We start from the raw sequence: 15,180 nt of genomic DNA on the forward strand, positions 1-15,180 counted from the left end.
GGGAGATATGATGCAAGAATGGAAGAATTTCCATACTGGGTCAGGGAAGGTGAGCCTGTAATTTTCAACATTCGCATAATTCACCTGCTTTCAATATGAGAGTGCTCCCTCCTCACTCATGCACCTGTTATTTTCATAATGTCTTGTCAACCCAAAGTATAGCAAATAATATATTTTAAAATGTTATATAGTCCCATCTGAATACAAAACCCCAAGTGAGAACACCACGAGGGCAAGCAGAGAGCCATCCCCACAACTGACATACTTGTCCCCATGTGCACTGTGCTTTGTGGCTATTTTCACTAATAATGTTGATATTCTTCTCAGGGATGATGGCAATGGCTAGTTCCCTATATTTTGTTTAGCTATCCCTTGAGTCAACAGGATTTCTTCTTAAAAAATAACTTACATAAAATATTTAGAACTTGAAATATTAAGTTAAATATATTGATTTATAATACACATGACGAATTGTATGTATAAGCCAAGATAATTCATTTCCATTTAATAAATCTAATAAGCTTCACAATTTCTGTTGCACAACATTCTCAGACATTTCGATAATTTTTAGGCTCTAAGGGTTAGCTACTTAATATTCTTCACTTACTGAAGTAAAACGGGCAAATTTTGTCTGTAGTTAATTTTTACATTGCAGTTGGGAGAATAGTTGCCTCCACATAAGTGTTCACATTTTACTTCTTGCAGCTAATTTTTAGCAAATACTAGTAAGTGAAAATGTCTGTTTAATCTATGCCCAATCCAATATCTGAAACATATGCATTACAGGTCCAAGAAAAAAGTCCAAGTAAACAAAAACATTTAAAGGGCCCAAAGTATAGCAACCCTCAATTTTCCAATTATGCCAATAGTTCTATAGCTAGCTAGGCCTTCTTCTGGCATTAAGCAAGGCTTACAAGATTATACAGCAAATGCACCCTGGATTAGGCAATGCAAAGGTAAAACAACCAGCCAGCCAGTCCCCCAGGGTGCATGCAATCATTCCTCTATAATGCAGCAGGTCGTCTTGCCCTATTTATTATTATCAGTGGGGAGGGAACACTCATCTTTTACTAGTAAGTTTCCTGCAAAATGGAATAAAGTTCAGTATTTTTTTTATTTTATTATTTTTTTGAGGAAGATTAGCCCTGAGGTAACATCTGCTGCCAATCCTCCTTTTTCTGTTGAGGAAGACTGGCCCTGAGCTAACAGCCATGCCCATCTTCCTCTACTTTATATGTGGGATGCCTACCACAGCATGGCTTGCCAAGCGGTGCCATGTCCACACCCAGGATCCAAACCTGCGAACCCCAGGCTGCCAAAGCAGAACGTGTGAACTTAACCATTGCGCCACTGGGCCAGTCCCCAAAGCTCAGTATTTTTAACGAAAATAATCTTTATATCAGGGAGAGTCATCAAAAATAGTTAGCATTTACAGCAAGAGTATTGACCAACCAGAACAGACACCAATGTGAACTACACCAGTGAGTCTCTGAACGGAGGAATTCCAGACACAGTTGAAGACAGGAATATTATTTTGAAAGAAAGAGGATTGACAAATATGTATCTATATCTATCTAGCTAACTATCTGCCTACCTATCTATCTACCTACGTACCTAAAATCAAGATTGTGTTCTAGACATGGCGGATAAAATTGTGGACAGGAAATCATCAATGAAAGAATTCAAGAACGTTTCCCCGGATGGACATGAGTTTCTAGATGAAAAATGCCCACTGAGTGCCCAGCACAATGGATCCAATAGACCCACACTAAGGGACATCTTGATGAAAATTCAGGACACAGTGAAAGAGACATAGTCGAAACTTGTCTTCTCATCCGTGAACTTGGTACATCTCTTTATTTAGCTCTTTTATGTCCTTACATGAGGTTTGCTGTAGGCAGCATGGTTCTCCTTTAGTTTTGGCTTTTAATTTTATTGTACTGAGGTCAAAGAATTCATATTCCTTGTATTAAATTACTTTCTAATTGTTATTTACTTAGTACCCTGATATGCAGTCTCTTTTGTAAATGTCTTAATGTGAGCTTTAAAAGAGTGTTTGTATTACTATATGCACTGGTCATTAACTTCATGATGCTATCTATCTATCTACCATATTTATTAGATCAAGCTTATGAAAGTTTCTATTCGGAGTAGGTGCAAAAGTAACACTCCTTTCTTCTCCTGAGGTCAGAACCAATTAAAACACAAGCACAAGTGTCAAACAGGTGAAAATAAAAAGATCAGCTATTTTGCTCTTAAAAACTGGACTGGAGGATGTGCTTACGTATGATGTCTAACATTTCACCCAAGAATTACCATCAAGTCAGAAGAATAACTAGAAAACTACAGGTCTTCCCTGCAGGAACAGAGTTGGCCTCAGTTTATACCACAGTGAAGAGCAGGAAAGAAGGCATCCTCACTGTGGGCAGACAAATCCAAAAGAAGATGAGAAACCCAAACGCTCAGCATGTTGGTTCTTTCTTCCCAACTTACTATCCAGAGCACTCTCTGCTCCCTTTCCACGTGCAGGAGTGGGTGAGGGACACGAGGAGATGCGAGAAGTGTACTAGGACCGTGGTGGGAGGCAATGGAGTTCTTTCGCTCCCCCAAAGATTCTGGTTACCAAGTCATCCATATCTTCACTAATTTTCACCTGCTTGAGCTATCAATCTCTGAGGTAGTGGGGTTAAAATCCCCCACTGACTGTGGATGTTTCCATTTTAATATTTTATTCTATCCATTATTTTTCTTTATTACTGTTTATTTATTCTGAGAATATGCTAAAGTAACAGGCTCACAATTTTTATATCTGTGTTGAATTATTTCTCTTGTTAGGATATAATGACCTTCTTTATCCTTTTAATGCTTGAGAGTCATTTTATCTTTTATTAATACAATGACATTAGCTTTCTTTTGGATATTATTTACCCTGCGTGTATTTTTCCAAACATTTTCTCTCATGCTTTCTGTATCTTTATATTTTGGTGTGTTGCTGGATTTTTTTTAAAGCCAAGTGTCTGTGTTCTAATTTAATTTAATTCATTTTATTTAGAGATTACTAATTTGCATGTGGTTCTAACATCTGATTTTGTGCTTTCTGTCTACTGGGCATTTTTGTTTGTGTGTTTGTTCTTTCCAGACTTCTATTAGATTTCATTAACCCCCTTTTCCTCAAGTGATTAGGAATGCATATATTCCATATTAATTCTTTAAGTGCTTAGCCTTGAATTTTTAACATTCATTAAAATACATTATTGTCTTGACAAAACCTAAAGTTAATATTTCTCACTTCTTCTCAAACATTCAAATACTTTAGAATGTTTTAACAATTATTTTCAAGTATTTTAATTATATCTGGTTTTTAACTCCCTAAATTAACCATTTTGTTACTGTTGCTTTTTCAACCAACACACTTAAATACATTAACGTGAATGTTTGCCTATTACTTTGATCACTATTACAACTTTCATCCCACTTATTCATTTGGGCTCAATTCCTTTCTTTTATTTTTTATTTTTTGTTTTTTTTGGTTAGGAAGATTGGCTCTGAGCTAACGTCTGTGCCAATCTTCCTCTATTTTGTATGTGGGACACCGCCACAGCATAGCTTGATGAGCTGTGTGTAGGTCCACACCTGGGATCCAAACCTGCAAATCCCCGGTAGCCAAAGCAGAGCATGCCAACTTAACCACTACGCCACCAGGCTGGCCCCCAATTTCTTGTGTTTTTATGTGTACTTTTTAATAATTCTTTTAAAATTGTTTGGGGATGTTAAAAATGCTGATTGTTTGTTAAAATGTTTTTATTTCTACTTTTGTTTCTTCCACATAGTTTAACTCTATATAGAATTCTACATTCTTTCATGTTCAGAATAAAATATACTTCTTTTAGATTCTATTATTGCTCTTGAAAATTAATCTAATATTTTGTTCTGTTAAGGGCCATCTGTCTTTTCCCTGGATACTTTAAAAATGTTCTCTTTATCTTTGGTACCATAGACTATCACTACCATGTGTCTAGGCACAGACATAGTTTTATTATTTTAATTTTTAATAGTATTTTAAACTCATAATATCACTAACCTAAACAAGATATAATATTTTGTGACTTTGTTAATATAAGTAGCAGTCTTTGATTAGTCTTATACTTTTAAAAAATGGTTTTCAGAATCATTAATTAGAATTTCAAATTACCCGTAAATTCTCAGAACTAAGGACTGTAGTATATAACTGAAGACTGCAGTCTATTTAATAGATATACTTTTAATATTTGGTTTTAATTACCAATTGTGCAAAAAAGAGACCTTTTCAAGTTTCTATTTTAAAATTAGTTTTCGAAGAAATTTCACAATCGTGGTTTTAAAAAATCACAACAGTGATATTATTACAAAATTATTTAAAATAATTTGGTATTTTCAGTATGAGGTGTGTGTCTGTTTCCTTTCTAAAGTCTTCAAAAATCAATGAAGTAAATTTAGGGACAAGACCTGTAAGATCATTATGGAATAAAATATAGTATCAGGAACTGGCAAAAGATCCAAACAATATCCTCTGTGCTAAAACTCAATCTTGAAAAAAAATGTATTTATCACTAATTATTGGAGAGCCACTAATAATTCATTTGGTGCAATAATAAATGATAATGATCCCCAACATTACCCAGACATGAAATATCACAATTAGTCATACTACTTTAAAGTAAATTTTGGTTTATAGTCACAATCTCCTATTAATTTTTCAATACATTGTTTAACTTATTCCCAATTAGAATTAGTCCATTATTCTTTCATAATTTGTGGGGATAAAAGAAGGCTACTCATTGCTAGAAAGAGTCAACCAAAGGGACTATAATTAAATCTCATGCCCCTGTCCCACAGAGAGTGGGAGAAGCCGCCATGAGAACAGCCCATGTATTGGTCAGACTCTCTAAAAGTGAAGTAGGAAATCACAGAGGTGACATTCAATTAAGGTGTTCTTGACGTTATGGGATTATCAGGGACATTGTCTCTTCAACCATACAGTCACTATGCTTTTGTTATTGGGTTTCATGGACGTCCCCACGTAAAACTGAAAAATAACTCAGCAATTTTTAGGATATATCATGGGCTCGAGTGACTCAACATCCTGGGTGCACCTGTTAATCGTATTCCCTAGGAGATAGGATCTGATTGACTTAGTTAATCACTAAAAAAAATTGGCAAATTGATATACTAAGCCATCTAAGAGTAGTTAGACTTCCTAATGTCCAGCCAATATACTCATGGCTGACTTTAGTACAATGGACCATCATTAGCCGAGGAAGTAGTAACCAAGAGTAATATTTTTATTTAACATGACAAGATCCATAGCAACTTTATCCAGAAAGTACTTGTGAAGTTAATTTCCTTACAATGGATATTTTCCATTTTGTTTGCCACTTTTCTTCTTAGATATGAAATTCTAAGTTCACATCTAATTCTAAAGTTTTATTCTACATTCTGTGTTGCCATAATATATTTCCTTTCTATTAAAAGAAACTGAATTTGAGGACTAAATAGACATTTTTCCAAAGTAGAAATACAAATGGCTGACAGGTTCGTGAAAACGTGCTCAACATCACGAAGCATCAGGGAGATGCAAATCAAAACCACAATGAGATATCACCTCACACTTGTTAGAAAGGCTAATATCAAAAAGACAAATTATAACAAGTGTTGGCAAGGATATAGAGAAAAGGGAACCTTTGTGCACTGTTAGTGGGAATGTAAATTGGTACAGCCACTATGGAAACCAGTATGAATTTTCCATAAAAAATTAAAAATAGGACTATAATATGATTCAGCAACCCCACTTCTGGGTATTTATCCAAAAGAAATGAAAACAGGGTCTTGAAGAAATATCTGCACTCACACGTTCACTGCAGGATCATTCACAATAGCTAAGATATGGAAACAGATCAAGAGTAGTGGATGAAAGGATAAAGAAGATGTGGTATATATATACAATAGAATGTTATTCAGCCATGAAAAAGAAGAAAATTCTTCCATTTGTAACAACTTGGATGAAACTTGAGGATGAAATTATGCTAAGTGAAATAAGTCAGACAGAGAAAGACACTGTATGATCCCACTTATATATGGAGTCTAAAAAAGTCAAACTCATAGAAACAGTAGAGTGGTGGTTACCAGGCAGGGGCTGGGAGGTGGGGGAAATGGGAAGATGTTGATCAAAGGGTAAAAACTTCTAGTTACCAGATAAATAAGTTCTGGGGAGCTAATGTACAGCATGGTGATTATAGCTAATAATACTGTACTATATACTTGAAAGTCCCTAAGAGATTAAATCTTAAACATCTTTGCCACAAAAAAGAAGTGGTAGTTATGTGACATGAAGGAGATGTTACCTAAAACTATGGTGGTAATCATTTTACAATATATAAATATATCAAATCAACATGTTGTACACCTTAAACTTATTTAATGTTATATGTCAATTATATCTCAATAAAGCTGAGAGGAAAAAATGTAAAAAAAACTGAATTGGAGAAACATATTTTTATAATTTTGTAATTCTCTGTCCCGGATTACTTTCATCAATTTATTCATTCACTTGATTATTACTAAATGCTTACTAAGCAAATACAGAAATTAATAAGAGATTCCCTACCCTCAAAGAAGGCAACCGTAGACGATCAGAGTTCAAAGAACCTTAAAGATCATGAAAGTACGTATATAAAATTATATTAAAACAGGGGCCTGCCCAGTGGCATAGTGGTTAAGTTCACACACTCTGCTTCAGCAGCCCAGCGTTCATGGGTTCAGATCCTTGGCATGGACCTACACAGGTGGCTTGTCAAGCCATGCTGTGGTGGCTTCCCACATACAAAAAAAATAGAGGAAGATTAGCACAGACATTAGCTCAGGGACAATCCCCTTCAAGAAAAAGGAGGAGGATTGGCAACAGATCTTCCTCACCAAAATAGTAAATTATATTAGAACAAATTTTTCTGTACAAATAAATATCTACTTTTTGAATCATTTTTTAATGAGTGCACTTAATTTTCTTAACTGATTTCCCTACTAATGGACACTTAATTGCTTATAATTCTTCACTAACAACGTATAGATTAACATTTTGTGAATAAATATGTGCATATCTTCTTAATTAGTCCCACAGAATTGCTTCATAAAGGTGGAATTATTGGGTCTAGGTAAACATACATTTTAAACATTTTCTATACATTTTGGCCAACTTATTTAAAAAGGGTTGTATTTTTGCCAAAACTAGCTGTCATCTCTCTGCCCTGCCTTTGTCAACTGGACATTAGATAATTGACACCTCATCATGTGTAAGATTGTATTTGTTTGGTTTCCAGTAAAAAAGACTTTCCAAGAGCTGGCCTGGTAGCTTGCACACTCTGCTTCGACGGCCCAGGGTTCACAGGTTTGGATCCTGGGTGTGGACATAGCACTGCTTGTCAAGCCACGCTGTGGCAACATCCTACATAAAGTAGAGGAAGATTGGCAACAGATGCTAGCTCAGCGACAATCTTCCTCACACACACACAAAAGGACTTTCCAATTTTTTTGATAACTTTTTTCTTATAAATATCCGTTTATTTCCTTTCAGGATTTTTCTGTGGGGACATTGTGGTTTTCATATGGATTATGAGAACTCTTTCTATGTCAAAGACATTATCCTATGTTAAAGACATTCTCCTAAAGAAATATTTCCTGCATTATTTTCTCCACAGTGCTAGTTGTCCCCTTACTTTACTTTTTTATGTTGTTCCATGTTATACAGAGGTTCTTTATTTTCATGAAGTTAAAACTATTAATCTTGTCTTTTATAGATTCTGCCTAAAAATCAATATGCTTTCTACCACCTACACATAAATAAAAATATCATCTAAACATTTTGTTTGCTTCCTCATTTATACTTAAATCTTTGGTCCCATAGGTACTTCTTTAGAGAATACTCGGGATAAAAATCTAGCTTATTTTCAGACTATTTATTTAATCAATTAGTCAGCACTATATTTTGACTAACCCTCCTCTCTCACTAAAAATGCTCTCATCTTAAAGTTCTGTAAAACAGGGTTCACATCTAAAGTCATCCAGGCAGACTGTGGAAGAGCTAGAGTTTGAGTCAAGTTCAGTCTTTGATTGTGTAGAGGTAAAGAGCATGGCACTGGCATCAAAGAGAACCTCATGGGACTGGGGCACACCCGGGATCCAGCCACAACCAGGTCACCTTCTTCTGCACCTGTTCCTAATGTGGAGGACAAGGGAAGACAATTCTACCTAACTCATCCTACTGTTGCGAGAAAGAGTCATTATTCAATTCATCCATTCAATGATAATCATTAAAAGCAGAGTAGATAATAGACATTTTTTGAGGTGCCATATTACCTTGAAAACAGATCATTTCTAGAGATAAATTATTTTGACTTAATTGAATTCAAATAATGACCTATAGTCCTGCTCCCAACATAGAAATCTGCCCTATATTTTCATCATTGGTGGAAAACGCACCTGGCAGCAATATTTTTTAGACTTATTAAAGTATGAAGAAAAAACTCGTAAGTGCATAGTGTATGTTCAGTCTCCAAAACGGTGTGCCTGACCCAGAGCTAGCAGTGGGTACATTTTACAACAAATAGATTCTTGCCCATGCAATTCAATTTTCTTTACTAAAAATAAAGAACAAATTATCTTTAAACATGTAGTCCTCATTGTTTAGGAAAACTAGGAGAATTTTTAAAATATGCAGATAAATGAAGTAGAGAGAAATACCCACACTCTCACCCACCACCAGGAAAAGGCCAGCATGTACATGACAAAGGGAAGCTACAAACCTCTCAGATTCGTCAGGTCATTCAGATGCATCCTCCTTTACTTGTCCACCTGAATTCTAACTCTGAATATTTCCAGTTGCTTGATTAATACTCAAAACTAGCTCATACTTAGTCATCCCGGATCGGGGAAGAGAAAAAATTCTCCTGGTGAAACTCTCTGGGCCACATAATTGGGCTTCTTTGTTCCCAACTTAAACGCTGATTTCTTGGTGCCCAGCAAAGTGCTTGGAGTCAGCACAGCAGGTGATCAGAACACAGGTGGGATCCAGATTGGATGTGCGCCTGGCTCCACGGCTCACATGTTACTAGCCTCTCAGTGCCTCAGTCTCTCATCTATAAAAACAGGCATAATAACTGTGCCTACTGCATGAATTTTTTGTGAGAATTAAATGAGGAAATATTCGTGAAGTTCTTAGAATAGTACCAGCATCATAGCAAGTACTCTATAGATATTGCCAATTATCTATATCCCTACCTCTTTAGTGGACACTTCCCTGACTGAGTTACATCCGTTTTACATACTTCAAGACACTAACCACCAGGCAGGGACCCCAGTTTTAATATCACACTTGTTTTTGTAATAACCTGACTATCTGTCTTTCCCCACCAGACTGTAGGCCACCAAGGGTAGAAATACATATTTAGCGGCATCTTTGTGTGTTGCTATTATGCGTAGAAAAGATTATTCAAAAATTACTTTGTTTTTGTTTAATTCATTAATGTAATAAATCCCCAAACTAATTTTTCTTTTATGGGTCTTTGGTTAAGCTTTGGTATAATTTACAAGCTTAGTTAATTAAATTCCTTTAAGAAAACAATCATCGCATCAAATAATTGTGGGGCTGGCCTTCTGGGCATGCTCAGATTTCTCAACAGTCGTCAAGGCCAGTTTGTGATTTTATCCAAAACTGCAGCCCTGACTCTTCAAGGGGTCTTCAGTTCTTTTCATATAATTCTTATCTCCAGGGACCATGATCCTTGGAACAATCACATTATTAGTAACATCTCTACCTCAGATTTTAAAGTGACGTCTGATTAAAGGTGGGATATCACTCCTGGCGTTGCCTGGCTGGCAGGCATAAGATTTCACATCTTTCTGCTTACATATTTTTACTCACCAAGCCACCCCGTAGACCCAGCCCAGCCCTGGCCCATAAATCCCCAGCTCAGAAAGGCATAAGGAAAAGTTATTCACGAATCCAATCTACACACCTCTTCACAGTGCTTTCAAAACAAAAGTAAATCCCTTAAAGCTCAAATTGATATAGTTATCTTGGAAAAAAAAATTTTTTTAATTGCCTAGAGTCCTCATAGCTCCTTGTTAAGCTCTAGCATAACAAGAAGTATAAAACCATGACTAAAATATTCACACACCATTCCAGTCCCTATAAAAAAACGAATCACTAGTTTATTCATCTTGCCTAATGACACAGAAGGGCAAAACCAGTACCCAAACAATGAATAATAATGCAAGAGTTCAGACTATGAAATCAATAAGTCAGATGAGTAGAGTCACACTTCGTTTTAATGCTCTCATCCCTGAATACAGTCAAGCTTACCTTCTGAATTATATATATGTATTGACCTAATTACATAAATATTGACTTTCCCTTATATGAAGCTTTTTTTTAATCCCACTGTAATTATGATGTCAATATTTGTGGCTGTCGTAACATTGAATTTAAGCTCGTTAATTGTGACTGATAGTGGATGTCATGAGATAATTCAGACAGTCGTGTGGTCTCAGAACATTGGTGGCACTAGATAGTAAGTGATGAATCAATGCTTCCCTGGGGGTATCATAGTAGGGTAAATGCTTTAGGAAGGTAATTATATCATCCCCAATAACTTGGGAACTGATCTCCTCCTCAGTTTGTCAGGTTTTACAACACACAGAAGAAATAACCAGGATGCAACTGGTTTATAATTTTGCCCATCTTTTTTTTTGAATCGAACACTTTTAATCAAGATCTTCATCCCTAACTTCAATCTCTAGTCCACCCTATTAACAAATTCTTTGATCTATTGACAGATGTCTACACCCCCATGCACACAGCTCTGCAGGTGTATAAAGGATAACATTTAATATTTGCTGTTATTATTCTCTGATATTTTCCAATAAGGATCCCACGCATATTTCTGTCTAATAAAAATGTGATCCATGTCAATTCTACTTTTTAAAAACGTCCTATTTAATCATTTCTCCTTCCATAGTAACCCCTTATCCACAGTTGTGCTTTGTGCGGTTTCAGTTATCTGCAGTCCACCATGATCTGAAAATGTTAAATGGAAAATTCCAAAAATACACAATTTATAAGCTTGAAATTGGAGTGCTGTTCTGAGTAGCATGATGAAATCTCACTGTGACCAGCTCCATCCCGCCTGGGATGTGAATCATCCCTTTATCCAGCGTATCCACGCTCTGTATGCCACCCTCCCATTAGTCACTTAGTAGCCCTCTCGGTTATCAGAGCAACTGTTCAGTATCCCAGTGGTTGTGTTCAAGTAACCCTTATTTTACTTTGTAACGGCCCCAACGAGCAAGAGTAGTGATGTTGGCAATTGGGATATGCCAAAGGAAAGCTGTAAAGTGCTTTCTTTAAGTGAAAAGGTGAAAGTTCTCGACTTGGAAAAAAAAAAAATCATATGCTGAGGTGCTAAGATCTACGGTAAATTTTATTACAGTATATTGTTATAATTGTTCTACATTATTATCAGTTATTGTTAATCTCTTACTGTGTCTAATTTATGAATTAAACTTTACCATAGGTAGGTATGTGTATGAAAAAACATAGTATATATAGGGTTGGGACTATCCACAGTTTCATTCATCCACTCGGGGTCTTGGACCTTATCCCCCGGAGATAAGGGGGGATTACTGTACATGGTTTTATTTTCCTGAGAAAACATTTCACACAATTACCACAGTTGTTACATCACTGGGACAAGCAATAAGGCCATACCTCAGGATATTTAAGTAAATTTCTTTACTTTTTTGCTAATCAATGACTGACATTAGAGAAATACTCCAAATGCTTTATAAAGCTGGAAAGCTTTTCACTCTGGTCTTATAATGTTTCTGCGCACTCCTACTCAAGGGCTTGCACTCTCCAATTTAAGTAGAGCAGAAGTACCTGCGGCACATTAATCATTTAGGGTTAGGTGAACACATGGAAAATTCTATGAAAAAAACAATAGTGTCCACACTTTGGGTTTAAGGGCTGTTCTGGACGTATCATGGGGAGGTGATCGTGCATCATTGTGTGTTTTCTTATTTGCCTCTGCAGGGATGCCCGACGAGATGAACCTCAGTGATATAAAGCACATTCATCAAACAGACGGTGGTAGTGCTTTAGACACAGCTGGAGCAGGATGTACAGCAGCGACTGAGTCCATGGCATTGACGCTGATGGGTGCGGCGATGTTAATTCCTGAGCTTTGGTAACTGAGCTTTTCTGCCTTGATATGTATGTCTTACTGGAGTCTCAATATCTCCCCTCTTGTCATGTGACTGGAATAAGAGATCTTTTTTAATGTAACAATTATATTTATGAAAAGGTATGTCACACTAACTTCTTAGAAGCCAAAATGGAGTGTTCACAAAGTACCTAAAAATCAATGTTTAAATGATAGACTATTTGAAAATATGCCTTCTTTGAATCGAATTTAAACCTTTTTAAATTCTAACATAATAAAACTGTAAATGTGAAGAGTACAGAAGTGACTTTGAAAAGAAGGATTTAGAACATCCGTAATTTTATTATCCTCAATTCCAACCCCTTCCTTTCTAAAAGAAAAATGTTTTAAACAGAAGGTGTATTTGCAGGACAATGAAAACAGTACATAGTATTCCTTAAAATACTGGAATTAGAACTCCATTAGATGAATGAAAACAATGGCAAGTAGTATGCATGCATTTTCAAGAGATTTTTCCATTTTTGCAACCTATAGAAAGAAATTACTGAAAGCCTGTAAGTTATAGAGTAGATTGCTGAAGAACATTTCATGTAATTCGTTGAAGAAACTTGATCATTTTTATCCACTGTAATTTAGCCACTGACAACCCTTAAAGCTGAGTATTTTGATAGCATCTGCTCTGTATGCCATTATACTCAAAATGCATCTTTGGTATTGTGGCTCTGTTCCCGCCTCCCTTTGCCTAACGAATTTAGCTACATTGTAAAGCACACTCCTGCTCTAGGAATATCTCTAATAAAGCTGTTAATTATTTGGTGGAAAACTTTAAAGAATATTGATCATTTTCTTCTGGAAAAATGATATATTCATCCATTTTCAAAATATTATTTGCTGGGTTTCTTTTAAACTTGATATTGAACAATTGACTAATTCTACATTTCTAAGGTTCCTATGAATATCTAAAGACATGTGCTAATACAGAAAATGTGGCACCAGATGCTTTAGCCCTTTTCCTATTTGCATAAGGCAGAGCTGCTAATCCACAGTCTCTGATTTCCCAGTTGTGATAAGATGTCTCAGCAGACACAGATTAGGATAAGTCTATCACTACACTATCACTACACGTAAGGAGGAAGAGATAAGTCAGCTTTTATTAAGGAGTATCACATCCAGTTGATAGCCAGAAAATATAATTAATACAAAGTGATAGAATAGAAAAGAGAAGTGCTGAACTTATAAAATAAAAAAGAAAAAATCAAAAAGATGCGAAATGGCCTCTGAGAAAGAGTTGAAGAGGACTCAATCAATAGCAAGTATTTATAACGTGAAATCACTCTCTCCAAATCAGGAAAGAGTATGTGATCAAATCATGTCTCTCTTAGGTTCTCAATAACCAAATGATCTGACGATGTTCAATCAAAACCACACTATGTTTGAACTGCCAAATCAGATTTTATCTCTTTCCAAACACGCCTCAGACACGCCAATTGTGGATTCCATTTTCCTACACTTCCATTCCAGACCTTAATCTTTATTCCAGGATCAAATTGGTTTATAACTCATTTGTACCACCACACTCAACAAATTATAAACTTAAACACATATTTTTTTAAAGTTTTCAATTCAACCTCAGCTTGTTATTTAAATAACTATGAAACAAGTAATACCAATCACCCATTTGCTGCACTCCAGCCCAAGTCATGGTTGGTTTGCATTGGTAAAACTTCTGACCCAACAGTAGAGGGATTAGGAAGACAAACAAACTGAAGAGCATGGTTTATCAGCTAAGATGGACCTGGACAAAGTTTGCTGATAGGAGATAATTTTAGACACAGCAGGGGGCTGGCCTGGTGGCACAGCTGTTAAGTTTGCACACTCCGCTTCCGTGGCCCAGGGTTCGCCAGTTCAGATACTGAGTGCAGACTTATGTACCACTTGTCAAGCCATGCTGTGGCAGGCGTCCCACAAATAAAGTAGAGGAAGATGGGCACGGATGTTAGCTCAGAGCCAATCTTCCTCAGCAAAAAGAAGAGGACTGGCGGCAGATGTTAGCTCAGGGCTAATCTCCCTCAAATAAAGTAAAATAGATATGGCAGGAAATGGATGAAAGTAAAGCAGTAACAAAGTCAATGGTATGAGTGAATATTTTTTATCAACTAAATTTTACATACTCAAATGAGTGTCATCCACCTCTAAGTAGGCACTTTGGAAACTGTACGTATCATAATGGCGCTGCTAGAGCTCAAGATACTTGGAGGTTTTCAGAATTCCTTTAAGAGCCTGAGGCATATCTTTGAATATTCTCCACAAGGATATTCATTCTTTAATACTCTATTCTGTAGAATTTTACATTTGTATAGCTCTTTATAATTTACAAAATTCTTTCAAATGAGATAGAGTATCTGATTTGACTTTCTTCACCCCTCAAGGATGGGATCAATTTTAGTCAAATAAAAACAATACCTCTGAGGTTTTTTAAAAATAAATCTCAGAATATGCTTCAGAAGAGTTTCCATAAGTAAAATATAAAAGTTTTTGAGCAGTGGTAAAACTTTTAGAGTATGTGTCTACTTGCCAACATGGCTTAAAGGACAACATTCAAGTGAAAATATGTATTTTAAAAAGTATCACTCACATCTTTATAGTCACATCCTATCCTGGGATCATTTAAACTAAGACATTTTCTTGAATCTGAGTTATTTTTACATAAATTTAATCATGAAACAGTCCAGTGTTTTGCATGTATTGGAGAAGAATCAGTTAACAATCTGGGCTAACATTTACTTGGCCCTTCCTCTGTATAGACACCATGATAAACACTTTTATGCACAATCTCCTTTAGTCTTCCCAATAACATTATCACCTCCATTTTACCAATAAGGAAAATGAGGCTTAGAAATGTTACATAATTTGTCTGGTGTCATGCAAC

General features: G+C 35.9%; 1 protein-coding gene across 1 annotated transcript in view; it reads left to right on the forward strand.

The window, feature by feature from the left end:
- GPC5 (glypican 5) overlaps positions 1–13,488 on the forward strand; it is a 1,278,940-nt gene extending 1,265,452 nt beyond the window's left edge. Inside the window, exon 8 of the mRNA XM_044779824.2 lies at positions 12,122–13,488. Within this exon, the coding sequence (XP_044635759.1) occupies positions 12,122–12,279 (158 nt within the window). The 3' untranslated portion in view covers positions 12,280–13,488. The remainder of the gene's footprint in view (positions 1–12,121) is intronic.
- The last annotated feature ends 1,692 nt before the right edge of the window (positions 13,489–15,180 follow it).

Source organism: Equus asinus, chromosome 11, assembly GCF_041296235.1.
Source record: "Equus asinus isolate D_3611 breed Donkey chromosome 11, EquAss-T2T_v2, whole genome shotgun sequence".
Lineage (NCBI taxonomy): Eukaryota > Metazoa > Chordata > Mammalia > Perissodactyla > Equidae > Equus > Equus asinus.